This window comes from Perognathus longimembris, chromosome 8 (assembly GCF_023159225.1).
Source record: "Perognathus longimembris pacificus isolate PPM17 chromosome 8, ASM2315922v1, whole genome shotgun sequence".
Lineage (NCBI taxonomy): Eukaryota > Metazoa > Chordata > Mammalia > Rodentia > Heteromyidae > Perognathus > Perognathus longimembris.
In genome coordinates, this window is record NC_063168.1 from 10,427,354 (window position 1) to 10,442,714 (window position 15,361).

Sequence of the window (15,361 nt, forward strand, 5' to 3'; positions counted from 1 at the left end):
GTGAGCCACTGTGGCTAGCTCATTAACTTCCTTCCTTCAATCCCTTTTTTTTCCCCCTTTAATTTGTCAGGCATTCCAGCCATTCATCATCTTTTGAATTCAGCTATTTGAAGAGTTATTGCTTATGGAGGAATATAGAACTCTGGTTGTTTCTTGTTTCTGGTTTGTGATTTGCATAGGTGTTGGGAAAGGCATCCCTTCTTGTTTTAATTGTAAGATTTCTTAGTATGTGGTCTTCCCATGAAGGCTGAGTACCCAGTACTACTCAGAGGAGAGGAAACCAATTACCCTCCACTAACAACACTCTTCTGGCTGGTCTGTGTGCTGATGAGGACCTGGCTAGTTGAAGGCCAGTTGTCAGCTTCAGGGATGCCTTCACTTTGTGATATTTTTTAGATGTGCACACTGCACTTTGATCAAATTTATTTCTTCTGTTTTACTCTAGGAACCTTCCTCTCTCTCTCCTACCTTATTTCAAACAATATTTAGCGGGTTTCATTATGCTATCTTAATAAACTTTTATAAAGTATTTGGATCATCTTCACTTCCTGCACCCATTTTTTTCTCCCTTCCCCCTCCCACTGGTTCCGCTCCCATTGGTCCCCATTCCCCAACAGTTCTCCTTTTACCCGCATGTCATGTGAGTATGATAACCATTTTATGTCTGTGTTCCACATATGAGCAAAAATGAGATATTTGGCTTATCTCACTCAACATGGTGATCTCCATCTCTATTAGTTTTCCTGCAAATGACACTTCTTATTGTCTGAATAATACTTTACTGTGTATATTATACTACGTTTTCCTTATCCATTGATTGATTGGCCTTGGCTACTGTGAGTAGTGTAATGACAAGCATGAGTGTATAGGTATCTCTACTGGGTGTTATATTACACTCAAGCTATATGCCCAAGAATAGAGTAGCAGGTTCATAAGGTATTTTGAGGAACCGCCATTCCTGTTGTGGCTACACTAATTTATGTTTTTACCAACACTGTATATGAGGTTTCACTTTCCTTTGCATCCTTGCCAGTGTTTATTTTCTTGATAATTTCCATTCTGACTGGGGTGAGATGAAGCCTTGGTGTCATTTTGTTCTACATTTCCTTTATGGCTAAGGATGTTGAGCAAATTTGTCCCTGTATTTGTTGGCCATTTGAGCAGCATGTACTGATATAAAAAGCACACAACATAGACCAATGAAACAGAGCCCCAGGAATAAAGGCACACACAGCTATAACCATCTGATTTTTTGACAGAGAAGCCATAAATATAAGTTAGCAAAAGGACAGTCTCTTCAACAAAAGGTGCTAGAAAGACAAAACCAGAATTCTCATATCCTATACAGATTATCAATATTAGACCTGAAACCGTTACTGCCTGTTTCTTTCTCTCTCTCTGTTCCTTCCTTCTCCCCTCTTGCCACTCATATTATAAACTTTATATTTCTTGAAGGTAACTGTGCTCTCAGTGTGGGTCCTTTTGGATTTATCCCATTTGGGATTTGCTTATCTTCAGCCTCTATGCATTTGGCCAAATTTGGGGAGTTCTTTAATTTTTCAAGAAGTTTTAGCCCTCCCTACATTTACTCCTCCTGAGGAAATTTGACATAGTTGGATTCTTAAAATTTTATTTTGGTTATCTTTTGTTTCCTCCTTGAAGCTTTTTTCAAGTTATTTTTGGTTGTTCAGATTGGCTATATTCTGTTGATTTATTTTCCAACTAAATGATTCTTTTTTTCTGTCTCTTTCATTTTACTACAGAAGTAGTCCACTTAGTTTTTTTTCTCTTCTTTATATTTCTTTTTTTTTTGCCAGTCCTGGGCCTTGAACTCAGGGCCTGAGCACTGTCCCTGGCTTCCTTTTGCTCAAGGCTAGCACTCTGCCACTTGAGCCACAGCGCCACTTCTGGCCGTTTTCTGTATATGTGGTGCTGGGGAATTGAACCCAGGGCCTCATGTATACGAGGCAAGCTCTCTTGCCACTAGGCCATATCCCCAGCCCTTCTTTATGATATTTCTAGTTTCAAATTTTTCTTTGATTCTTGTATGTTTGTTAGGACTTTACTGTTTCTTTGGTGGCATTTACTGAGTGTATATTGGAACTCATTTTATCCAGGCTGCTTTAAATGCTCTATCAGCTAATCTTAGCATTCTTCTGGGCATTTGACAGGTATTACTTTGTTTCATTTGGTCTTATCTCTTTCTAGTTCTTGGCTAGGTGTGTGCTTTTAGATTGAGTACTGGAGGGAGGTTGGGGGTCTAGATTGTTTTCAGTATCCACAGGTAAAATCTCGGTGACGATTTTCTCCCTGTTCAATTAGCAAGGAATTTTAAAAATTGTCCACACATTACAAAAAAAACCCCAAAAAATAAAAACCAGTTTACTTTACCATGAACAGTAGCCTAAAACATTATGTCTGTTTTATTTGTTATTATTGTTATTTTTTGTGTTACTTGACAATTGAACTCAGGTCTGGTGCTTTTGTGGTCTTTTTTCTTTAATTTTTTTATGTAGGGTCTTGCAGTAATATTGCCTGAGTTGACCTTAAATTATGATCCTCTTTTGTTCACTTCCCAGGTAGTTGGGATTACAGCCTAGTGATAATTAAATTTTTTTTTTTTTTACCAGTATTGTTGCCAGTTTTGAAGCTTGAATTTAGGGCCTTATGTTCTCTCTCAGTTTCTCAGTTGACTTTGTCACTCAAGGCTGGCACTCCAACACTTGAACCATGCCTCCACTTTTGGCATTTTGCTGGTTACTTGGAGATAAGGCTCTCACAGTCTTTTCTGCCTGAGTTGGTTTCTAGCCACGATTCTCAGATCTCAGGCTCCTGAGTAGTTGGGATTACAGATCTGAGCCACCAGCATGTAAACCCAAAATAATTTTGTCATTTTTAACATTAATTCCTGTAAGAATTTTAAAATATTTTGTTACTTTAATTCAAGGTTTTAAAACTTGTATATTACTGCTCTTTAATGATATTAAAATCATATTATTAATGTATTTTAATTAGGTTCCAATGTTGGTGCCAATCACCACGCAGCCTTTGGTCCTTAAAAATCACCTCAGTATAGCTTTCTAATATTAGCTGTACAAATTCAAAAGATAAAACTTGCTGTCTACAATGAAGAACCAGTACTGAACTGGGAATGAGTTGTTTAGGAACTCGCTTGCCCATGTGGGAAAGCCACTATCACTGTACCATACAAGCGTTGGGCTTGTAATGGAAACTTTTGGTGGCTTACGCATTCCCATCTATAGCAGTTTCATTAGATTCTTAATAGACTTGTGGACTTTCACTAAGCACTATACCCTTTTAGAGATCATGTAGTGCCATCGTCCCTCTTTTGCCCATTTTCTTATTTCAGTTTATTCTCCAAGAAAACTCTCCATGTTTGTAACCCAGTAACTTATTCTTCTGAAATTGTTAAAAAGTTGTTCACGGTGAGCACAAGCAGAAGAGATGGCGGCCACTTCACACGCACGCGCAGGTAGATGTGAGCGCGGGTCGAGCGCCGGCAGGACATGATGAGCTCAGCATAAAGCCTGACTCCGTTCCCTTGATATTCTCTGTGCTAGAACCATAGCATGAGCTCATGGCCTTCCTAAGATTGTACATATTTTTTAACAGCATTCAACTATGACATCAACATTGAGGAGATTGGGTGAGGACATATTTAAAGGAGTGACAATTAAAGGAATTCATGATACTTCTTTAGAGCATTCTGTGGAGAACAAACCAAAGACAGTTGCTTTCTTTAAAAGTTCCAGTTTGCAATTGAGATTTTTATCAACCTTAATTGTTCTCAAAACGGTCACTCAAGGTAAGCTGTCAAGGGTGTTTAACTTTCGGGACACAGCTAGGGGAAAATACATAACAAAGCAATAAGAAACTTGTTTTCTTTGCTGAATTCGAGGAAATGAAGTCCTTAGTTTGAAAAGGTAAGAACAGAAGGATCTTAGTTTGCAACCAGTCCTGGCCTAAAAAAGTTAGCAAGATCGTATCTTAAAAAACAAGCTGAGGATAGTAATGTATGCTCATTATCTCAACTACTTGGGAGGCCCAGGTAGGAGGATTGAGGTTGAGGCCGACCAGGACAAGAAAACCACCAGATCCTATTTCCCAAATCAAAAGGAATGGGGCCGTGGCTCAAGTGTAGTGGAAGGCCTTGAGTTAATCACTGTGCTATACTAAGTCTCTGAAATGAAATGTGTAATAGAGCCTTGTAGCCATTATACTCATAAAAGTAAAATGATGCAATATAATGTATCACCGAGAAGAGATTTATTATTTTTAAGGTTCATTATGCTCACAGGTGCCACCGAGTGCACTATAACTTTTAATGAGATTCATTGCAAGGAAATCATCTTAAAAGTCCAAAATTTAAAATGTTAATGTGCTGCCTGTAATAATAGTAAAGGAAAATAACTGAAAAACCCACAACTTGAATAGTGAAGGAAATGAATATTAATTGAGCTCTTGCACTGTTGCATTATTTTAGTCCTTGTTCTTGGTTGTTTCAGACTTATTCACTACAGTTAATCTTTTTCTGATGGTACTGTGAGTTGATCTCAGGGCCTTGCAAGCAAGCATTCTACCATTTGAGCCTCACTTGGTTTTTACTTTGTTATTTTTCAGATAGATTCTTTTGCTTTTGCCCAGACTGACCTCTGAGTGCAGTTCTTTTACCTTCACCTTCCTCGTAGCTGTGACTGCAGCCATGAACTTCTGTACTAGTCTTGTTTTAGAGATTAAGTCTTACTAACTTTTTGCTTATATTACCCTCAAATTATGATTCTCCTGTCTCTGCATTCCAAGTACCTGGGATTATAGGTCTGTACTACCATACCCAGCCCTAGCCAGAAAAGCCAACTTAGAGTTGGGCAAATATCATAGATTCAGATCTTCCTTAGCCCCAGATATTGGACTCTCAACAGTATCATCACGAGGATGATACAATGTAATATTTCACTAACAGTGGCCATTTTTTCCTGGGCTGAGCTCCCTTGCTCTTCACTGGCCTCTACCAGACCTCTTCATAGGCAGGAGAAGAATGCCCAGTGGAACAATGGGAGATACAAGTGCTAGATGTCTGACTGCTGCCAGTCCTTGCAACTGCACTTCTGGTCAGGGTTAGCCCAGAGTCCAAGAAGGGCAGTGGAGCTCACCTTTTGAGGAGAGTTGCTGCAGAGCCAGCCTACTCAAGAAGCTGAGATTTATAATCCTAGATACTGAAGAGGCTGAGCTATGAAGATTGTGGTTCAAAGCCAGCCAGCGCAGGAAAGTCTGTGAGACACTCATCTCCAATTAACCACTAGAAAGCTGGAAGTGGAGCTTGGCTCAAGTGGTAGAGGGACTAACTAGCCTTGCGAAAATGCTCAGGGACAGCACTGACACTCTTGAGTTCAAGCCTCAGAGCAGCGCGCACGTGCACGCACACACATGCACACACACAAATTAGCGTATGCATGAAAATAAATGGATTGCCATAATTGATAAATAGAATTTTAAAAATTATTCTTTAGTGTCAGGCATGGTGGCCCTGTCTATAAGCTCAGCTATTTAGGAGTTAGAATCAGGAGAGTTGTGGTTCCCACCAGCCTGGTGAAAAAAAATGAGTGAGATCTCATCTCCACACAAAAGCTGGACGTGGGTGCACACGCCTGTCTTCCCAGCTCCTTGTAAAACGTAGAATTATGCTCTAGACTGGATGAGGGGAAAAAAGTCAAGATCCTAACTGAAAAGTAACAAAGCAAAAAGGGCTGGGATGTGGGAGAATGCCTGCTTAGCAAGGGTGAGGCTCAGAGATCAAACTCGCACCCCAAAAACGCCTTCAGAAAGTTAAATTGGTCCCATCTTTAGAAATCTTTGGAATTAGATAAATTAAGATGAAATCGTAATTTATCTTTAAAAAACTAAAATCACCCTTAAAAATAACCAAATAACCATTAAAATCTATAAAATGACAACTTTCAGGGGGCGGGGTCAGGCTTCAAGTCAGGGCCTAGATGCTGTCTTTAACCTTTTTTTTTTTTTTTGCCAGTCCTGGGCTGGGACTCAGGGCCTGAGCACTGTCCCTGGCTTCTTTTTGCTTAAGGCTAGTACTCTGTCATTTGAGCCACAGCGCCACTTCTGGTCGTTTTCTATATATGTGGTGTTGGGGAATCGAACTCAGGGCTTCATGTATGTGAGGCAAGCACTCTTGCCACAAGGCCATATTCCCAGCCCTTTAACCTTTTTCTTTTGGCAATCCTGGGGCTTGAACTCAGGGCCTGGGCACTGTCCCTAAGCTTCTTTTTTGCTCAAGCCTAGCACCCTACCACTTTAGCCACAGCTTCACTTCTAGCTTTTTCTGTTTATGTGGCACTGAGAATCAAACTCAGGACTTATGAACACTAGGCAAGCACTCTACCACTAAGCCCCATTCCTAGCCGAGCATTGTTGCTTAGGACTAGCACTCTACCACTTCAGCTCACAGCTCTACTTTGGGATTTTTGGCCATTAATTGGAAGTAAGGAGTTGCATAGACTTTCCTGCCCAGGCTGGCTTTGAACCATGGTATGGGCCATGAACACTGGCTTTTTTTTTTTTTTTTTTGGGCCAGTCCTGGGCTTTGGATTCAGGGCCTGAGCACTGTCCCTGGCTTCTTCCCGCTCAAGGCTAGCACTTTGCCACTTGAGCCACAGCGCCGCTTCTGGCCGTTTTCTGTATGTGTGGTGCTGGGAAATCGAACCTAGGGCCTCGTGTATCCGAGGCAGGCACTCTTGCCACTAGGCTATATCCCCAGCCCAAACACTGGCTTTTTAAAGAATGACATTTGAGCTTTCAATCCTGAACAGGATATAAAAAAAAAAAAAAGAGAGACAGGTTGGGCACCAGTGACTCATGCCTATAATCTTACTTAAGTGGCTGAGACCTGAGAATTGAGATGTGAATTCTGAGTGGGTAGAGAAATCCCTGAGACTCTTCAATTAATCAGAAAAAAAGCTGAAAGCAAAGGCGTGGCTCAAGTGGTGGAGTGCCAGCCTTGAGTGAAGAAGCCAAGCAAGAGTTTGGGAACCTGAGTTGAAGCCCCAGTACTAGCTCAAAAACATTCAGTATTCAACCGACTCAAACTTATCGGATGATGTATTAATAAGTGAGGTATGAAATACAGAAGGTGGCGCTGTGATAAAGTTTATTCTTGTGAAGAATTCAGTTCAAGGTCCATTTATATACTTTTGCCTGTGTTGCAAAAAAAAAAAAATCATAATAAGGCTAAGGCAAGTCTGAGCAAAATCTTTGTTTGCAATGTTTACTATTGAAAAAAATTTTTTTTTTATGCTGGTCTTGGGGCTTTGCTCTCAGCATCTGGGTGCTGTCCCCAAGCTGCTTTGCTGAAGGCTAGTACTCTACCACTTGAGCTGCAGCTCCACTTCTGCGTTTTTGGGGGTGGTTAATTGGAGACGAGAGTCTCACAGACTTTTCTGCCTAGGCTGGCTTCAAACTGAGATCCTCACATCTCAGCCTCCTGAATAGCTAGGATTATAGGCCTGAGCCTCAATGCCTGCCTTGCAGTATTTATTTGTAACTACAAGACTAAGTAGTATTTCTTGAATCAAATTCTACCAAAAATAAAAATAGATGACGCTGAATCTAGAGGCCACAGATAGTCACTTTTCAAAATTCTTTCATATATATCTTAATAACACATAAGTTATTCCCAACTTCAGGTTCTTAATAATTAGGATTTGGTTTCGTTAACATTTCCTTTGGTGATTCTTTTTATTCTCTTAGTGAATTTGAAGGCACTCTAAGTCTTCTTTCAGCAGAAATGTCAGTAGCAAAAGTAACTTGGTAGTGTAGAAACAGTAACAGTTTCTTGTTCCCCTTTGTAGGAAGAGTTTTAGGAAAAAATTACTATACACTTAAAAGCACAGATGCCAGACTTGGAGGTATGGCTCAAGTGGTAGAGCACCAACCATGAGTAAGCAAGCCAAGCTTAGATTGGCTGAGATTTTTTTTTAGAGAGAGAGAGAGAAATTTTAGAGACTTTTAAAAAATGTCATTTTGTTGTGGATCCCAGGGTTTCAAGATCTCACATTTACCAAGTATAAAGTCTTGAGTTCATGATTCAGTATTGGCACGCACGTGCATGTGCGCGCGCACACACACACACACACACACACACAGTGTCGTGATACAAGTATTTAATGCTTTATTTACATATTTACATTAACCCGAGTAGAACTAGTGCATATTCTGGATCTTTTTTTTTTTTTGGCCAGTCCTAGGCCTTGGACTCAGGGCCTGAGCACTGTCCCTGGCTTCTTCCCGCTCAAGGCTAGCACTCTGCCACCTGAGCCACAGCGCCCTTTCTGGCCGTTTTCCATATATGTGGTGCTGGGGAATCGAACCGAGAGCTTCATGTGTAGGAGGCAAGCGCTCTTGCCACTAGGTCATATTCCCAGCCCCATATTCTGGATCTTCTTTAGGGTTTCTGTGACTTGGATTCAGCAGGCACCATGGTAAACCTTGCTGCCATTCCTAATGACAGATGTACACAAACAATAGCACACTGGAGCATTTCCAGTCTTGTGATGTTGTCTTAGGATGGGCTGTGTGCTCTTTACTAGGTGACAGAAAACCTTATTTAAAGCTCATTTAGCAAGTCGGTGTAGTTACATTTTTAAGTAGCTAGCAAAGACAGAAATAAAAACTAGTGTTGTTTAAATGTCTAGAAGCATGTATGTGCAGCATAAACACTGCTGTGATAATTTAGTATGAACCATCAGTTTTTCTTGATACAAGAAAGAGAACTTATTGTGATGCTAAAATACAAAAAATTCTAAGTGAAATTTACTATAACATAATGCTTCTCCTCTCCCCATCGCCATTTGAATTCCTAACCAATTAGGAAGAGGTTCATCTAAATTTAGTCTATAATTTCTCCGTCATTGAGCTTGTGTGTATCCTCTGATTTTGTTACTGTGGTGATGCTTATTACTTTCTGTTTCTGACTACCTGTGTGCCTGCTGATAAAACAGATGATTTTATGTTGTTTTTCAGCTGATTATCTGGCTCAGGCATTTGATTCTCTGTGTTTGGACTTGAAGACAGATGAAGGAAAATCCTTGTTTTTGGAGTATCAAGCTGTTCCAGTAATATTAGGTCATCTGAAAATATCCAGTAAGGGGCTTTTATCCAACGCCATTGATAGTTTGCTTCAGATGACAGTAGAATCTAGTAAGTTAAAAAATTTTTTTTTCAGTTCTTTAAAGTGATGTACAAAGTGGTTCCATTTTCATATGTAAGGCAGTGAGTGCATTTCTTATCCAACTTGTTACCTCCTCTTTCATTTTTCCCCCACCTTCCCCCTACTAGTAAGTTTTTGTTTGTTATTATGTAAAGAAATTAAAGGGGGATGATTTTCCTGACTTCTGGTATATGCATGTTAGTCCGTATATCAGACACTATTGCATTTTATACTTTAAATGATTCAAATGTGTTTGGTAGTTGAGTCAGTAACATCGCTAAGAGTTCAAATAACTAACCTTTTGTCTAGATTTTATCCATGTAGCAGCTTCCATTAGTCATTTGTTTTGTGGGTACACTGTGAGCATTACATATTTGAACCTCCTTTTCTGTTTGCTTGTGTTCTGTCATTCTAGCAGATTCTGCTGTATGTTCTGTTTTCTCAGATGAAGTGAGAACATCACACATACCTGTACCTAAAGTGAGAATAATGACAGACATGTTCCTTTTTTTGGCCAGTCCTGGGGCTTGGACTCAGGGTCTGAGCACTGTCCCTGGCGTTTTTTTGCTCAAGGCTAGCACTCTGCCACTTGAGCCACAGCGCCACTTCTGGCCTTTTTGTATATATGTGGTGCTGGGGAATCGAACCGAGGGCTTCATGCATGCTGGGGAAGCACTTTGCCACTAAGCCACATTCCCAGCCCCGACAAGAAGCTTTTTAAATATTGGAAATGGGTAAATTTTTGATGTTGGGTCAAAGCACATTTATTTGGTTGATTTATTTCCCATTTTAAATATGAATCCAGTGTCTGGTATTGTCGGCTGACACATTTGGTTGAAGGAATAGATCAAAATGGAATACATACTTCTTTTGTTGTCATTCTTTCCATTTGTTTGTTTTCTAGGTTTGAGATTTGAAACTCATTTCACTACTTATAACATTTTCACATGCCAATGTTTTTTAAAGATCATAGTGAGAGAAATGTCAGTAGGATTGGTAGATGGCTTTTGGCAGTGGCAGGCGCTGCCCGTGGGCTGTGCGCGGAGGAAGAATCCCGTCCTCACTGGGCTCCAGGCGGCCTGAGGAGAGGGGCCCTCGGCAGGGAGGCGGCCCGCGCCCTTTCCTACCCAGGCTGGCTTCAAGCCGCAGTCCTCAGAGCTCAGCCTCCTGAGCAGCTAGGATTACCAGCAGAGAAGCAGTGGAAATAGAGTGAGTGAAGACAGGACAGTCGAATGGGGAAGGGAAAGAGCTGAGGGTTTTAAAATATATATATAATTTACTACTCCAAAATTTCATATTGACAGTTGTCTGAAATGAGCTTATAGTTACAAAGTTTATATAGTTATAAATATAGTTATAAAGTTTATTGAGTTTATAGTTACAAGTTTATTGAGAAATTTTATTTTTTTCCCTTTCAACCCAGGGACTTCTGCTAATAGAATTTTGTTAATAGAAGTCTGTCATTAGGGAAAATAATAAACAAAAGCCAACAGATTTTATATTTTGTGTGTGCTAGTCCTTAGACTTGAACTCAGAGCCTGGGCACTGTCCCTGAGTTTTTTATGCCCAAGGCTCAAGTAGAGCCACAGCTCTACTTTCAGCTTTTTTTTTTTTTTTTTTGCTAGATAATTGGAGATAAGAGCCTCACAGACTTTCCTGCCCAGGCTAACTTCAAACTGCGATCCTCAGATCTCAGCCTCCTGAGTGGCTACGAGTACTGGTGTGAGCCACTGGTACCCAGCAATGTTTTAATTTTTGAATAGATAATTTTGCCTCAAAGTTTAACTATGATGGAATAAGAATCTAAGGTAGTACTTACAAATAGATTGCATCATTTTGGGCTTGTTTTTAATATCCTTTTTAGTTATCCCCTAACAGTAAACATTGGCTGTTTGTTTTGCAGAGTCCTTGCAGCCTTTCCTGGAAGCCTGTAGCAACTCTTCATTTTTTCGTACTTGTTCTGTGCTGCTTCGAACCCCTAAGCTTGATCTTCAGATCCTAGAAAAGCTCAGTATTATGCTACAGAAGCTGTCCAAAATCAAGTAAGAAGTTCTCCTTTCAACATTTCTTTATTCTTTAATTCATTATTTAGGCCTTGATTATTACTAAGTCAGAATTCCAGTGACTAGATGACCCCATGCCACGGCTCATGCCTGTGATCTGGGCTACTTGGGAGGTGGAGACCAGGAGGCTGATGGTCTCAAGACCCCACTTCAACCAGTAAGATGCCGGGCGTGATGGGGTGTGCCCGTCCCCTCAGCTGTGAAGGAAGCATCAATACATAAATAGGACCCTAGTCTAGGCCCACCGAGACACAAATGGGAGACCCTATTAGAACAATACCTAAAGCAGAAAGGGCTGGAGTTGTGGCTCAAGTGTTAGAGCACTTATCTAGCCACTGTGAGTCCCTGAGTTCAAACCTTAGCCCTGGCAAAAGAAAGAAAAATCAAGATTCATGAATACTAATACTTATCAAAGAACATACATTTAACAGACTAGGATTATAGGATTAACCTTAGAACATTTGATTGTTTCAGCTAAAACAAACTCTATAAAACATAAATCTAGGAGCACTTTTGTGTGTGTCTTAGCAAACAGATCAGAACGAATCATGCTACACTGGTGCTCTGTGTGCCACAGGTGAAAGTAAAAAAAAAGAGGATAAAACTGTAATTCCTTCCTAAATACTGAAGTGAATTTGAGGAAGCTGGCAAAGAGATTTTAGATGACTTGACACCAGGGTTTATCTCAGGAAACTATGGTGGATTTCCTGCTGATTGAGTTTTGCTGTGAGCATCAAGGGCTTTCCTTTTCCATTTTCTTCTTTTCTCTAATTTAAATATTGGTATGGTGAGTTTTTAAATTATGATTTAAATATGTAGATCTTGAGCTCTGTTTCCTCCTGAATTTAGCACTGTCTAGTATTTTCCTTTGCAAATCCATCCTCCCCTCTCTCCTCTCTTTTTCTTTTTATCTTGCACTCTTCTCCAACACCTCCATCTCCTTTTCCCTCTCTCTCTCTCTTTTTTTGCTGGTCCAGTGGCTTGAACTCTGGGACTGGACGCTGACCCCAAGCTCCTTTTGCTCAAGGCTAGCAGTCTATCACTTGAGCACCACTTCCAGATTTTTCCATGATTAAATGGAGATAAGAGTCTCACAGCCTTTCCCGCCTGGGTTGACTTGGAACCATGATCCTCAGATCTCAGTCTCCTGAGTAGCTAGGACTACAGTTATGAGCCACCTGTGCCGTTGCGTCTCCCTCTCTTAAGGTGATGTTGTCTCACTGTGCATCTGGTCTAGGCTGGCCGCAATCTTGAAACCCTCCCGCTTCCACCTTCCGAGTGCTGGAACTAAAGGTGTATTGCACCAGGCCCAGCACATGTAAGTCTTTGTGTAAGTGCCGGTGTTAGCACTTGAACTCAGGGCCTGGGTGCTCTCCTTTAGTTTGAGCCCTATCTCTATCTCCAGGTTTTGCTAGTTCATTGGGGATAAGAATCTCATGGACTTTGCTGACCAGGTTGGCTTTGAACTGTGATTCTCAGATTTCAGCCTTCTGAATAGCTAGGATTTCAGGAATGAGACAGCAGTGCCTGGCTATTGTAAACTTATTTTGAATGTCTCTGTGTGCTTGTACTAGGGACTGAACTCATTTGCAAGGCATGTGGTGCTCTTCCACGAGAGCCATGCCTCCAGCCTGATTATCTTTTTGCTGGTTAATTTGAAAAAGAGTCTCAGGGATTTTTTGCCCAGGCTAGCTTCAGGTTCAGAGCCTATGACCTCCACTCTTGAGCTAGGCTTATAGGCAGAAGCCACAGGTACCCAGCTATATAAATTATTCATTGCCAAGTTGTGACTTGAGTGTGTATGTGCTGATCCTGGGACTTGAACTCAGGGCCTGGGTGCTGTCCCTGATCTTTTTTTCTCTGCTCAAGCCTGGTACTCTACCTCTTGAGCCACAGCTCCACTTTCGGCTTTTGGGTGGTTAGTTGGAGGTCCGGGTCTCACTGTCTTAACAGCCCTGTTGACTCCCATCCATGATCCTCAGATCTCTCCTCTTGAGTATCTGGAGTTACAGGCATGAGCCTCTGCGCCTGGCTATAACATTGTTTTGTTGTTGTTGTTGTTGTTGGTGGTGGTGGTGGTGAGGCTTGAACTCAGGGTCTGGGCCCTGGCCTTGAGCTCTTTTGAGCAAGGCTAGCAGTCTCCCATTTCGAGCCACAGCATCTCTTCCAGTTTTCTGGTGGTTAGATTTTGCTGCCTGGGCTGGCTTTGAACTATGATCCTCAGATCTGAGTTCTAAGATTACAGATGTGAGCTACCAGCACCTGGCTTGTAATATATTAACTCACCCAATTGTTAGTTTTAATCTGGGATCAGTTAACCTTGTAAGTGTTATTCTCTCCTTTTTCTTGGAATTCGTGCCATGCTTTTCTGGTTTGTTAATGTCTCCGTGCAGCCTGTTGCAGTTAACCTGTGGTACTGAGAAGGTGCAGTCACCTTAGCCAGACTTAGTTCTTTTTTACCTCTTACTTCATGGAGTTTTAAACTAGGAAAATTGAGAGTATGAATGGGATTGGAGGGATGGGGGAGAATAATGAAAGGGATTGAGATCTATCAAGATACATTGTATCTTGACTGGCTGTTAGAAAGGAGTAGTTGAAAAGCATGTTGGAGCTAATCCCAAAGGGAAAGCAGAATGGTACCATTTTAAAAGCTAGTTTACTTACTGAAACCAGATATTTGACTTTCTGTCTGCCTGCAGTAGATTTGGGGGAGGAGATTCCCCATTTTTTAAATTGTGAATAAGGCATAGTTTTCAGGACTGTGAAACTCTTTTAATACTTTTTGGCCTTACACCTGTATTGTAAAACTTATTTTTTGTTTTTCTTAGCATTTTAATTCATTACTCAACAAGTTTCCCCAGTATTTGGAAAAAAAACCCCAACAAATGCCATTTCTCTACATTTGTACATAAATTCTCTCTAAAGCTAATTTCTTCAGTGTGTACAGCTCAATAATAAGCTCATTCTCTCTCAGGAGTAATAAGAAGCTCTTTGAACTCTTCACAATTCATCTGATGCTGCAAGAACTGCAGAGGACCACTCACCCAGAGCACGCCTTCCTGTGTATTAACCTGAACTCAACTCTGTTCAATTTGGGCTTAACAAAGTGTAATTCCTTGGTCTCCAATACAAGCCAATAGACTGCTTTATTGTCCCATGTAGATGGATGTATATATGTATATAAAACAGGTGTTACTTATTTGTAGAAGCGAAAAAAAAAAAATCACCACCGTAACAGATTCTACCCAGTAGAGTAGAATCATCTATCATGAAAGATAACCGGCATTGTTTTCATCTTTGTAAATCTCTATAAGCTATGGAAGTTTTATGTACAAGATGACATTTTCAGAATTTATGACATTGGGGTTGGGATACCTTTTTATAAAAGTACTTTAGGGAAAGCTCTATTAAAATTATGTGACAATTTGAAATAAATTGGTTGCTTATGTGGGAATAGCTAACCATGTGGTCATTCTGGATTTTTTGTTTTTCTTTTGTTTTGGATCCCCTTGGGCTTGAACTCAGGACTTTCATGCTTGCTTGCTAAGCAAGCACTCCCCCCACTGTAGGCACACTCCCAACCCTATTTGCTTCGGCTGTTGTTGTTTTGTGTCGTTTCCACCCCCCCCCCCCCAGGCCTCTGTGTAGCTGAGATGATGGGTGTGTCCCACCGTGTCCAGCTTTATTAGTTTAGATGGGGATGGAGTCTTGCTACCTTTTGTCTGGGCGAGTCTCAAACCACAATCCTTTGACTTTCCACACCCAAGTAACTGGGATTTATAGGTGTGGGCCATGGCACCTGGCTGTTTTCTTAATACACTACAATCCCTCCTTTTGAAAGAAAATACATATTTTTAAATGCTTCTTTAAAATTGTGAGTCTTTATTGCAGGGATAGAGTCTTTATTCCAGGGATAGAGAAGCCAGTGCATGGTAGATGAGCTCTTTACCACACAGCCTACACACCAGTCCAAAAGTACCCTTTTCTAAGTGGTTTAACTATTGGGGTAACAGATAGAAGGCACCCCAGCAGTGGGTGTTTCTGAAGGAGAGAACAAATG

General features: G+C 40.8%; 1 protein-coding gene across 5 annotated transcripts in view; it reads left to right on the forward strand.

Annotated features, from left to right (window-relative positions):
- The window catches only part of Ccdc138 (coiled-coil domain containing 138), a 35,296-nt gene extending 20,518 nt beyond the window's left edge, over nucleotides 1-14,778 (forward strand). For all 5 annotated transcript variants that reach the window (XM_048352499.1, XM_048352500.1, XM_048352501.1 and 2 more), the window contains 4 exons: nucleotides 3,634-3,826; nucleotides 9,052-9,228; nucleotides 11,142-11,280; nucleotides 14,276-14,778. In XM_048352499.1, the coding sequence (XP_048208456.1) occupies nucleotides 3,634-3,826; nucleotides 9,052-9,228; nucleotides 11,142-11,280; nucleotides 14,276-14,441 (675 nt within the window). In that variant the 3' untranslated portion in view covers nucleotides 14,442-14,778. The remainder of the gene's footprint in view (nucleotides 1-3,633; nucleotides 3,827-9,051; nucleotides 9,229-11,141; nucleotides 11,281-14,275) is intronic.
- Nucleotides 14,779-15,361: the final 583 nt, after the last annotated feature.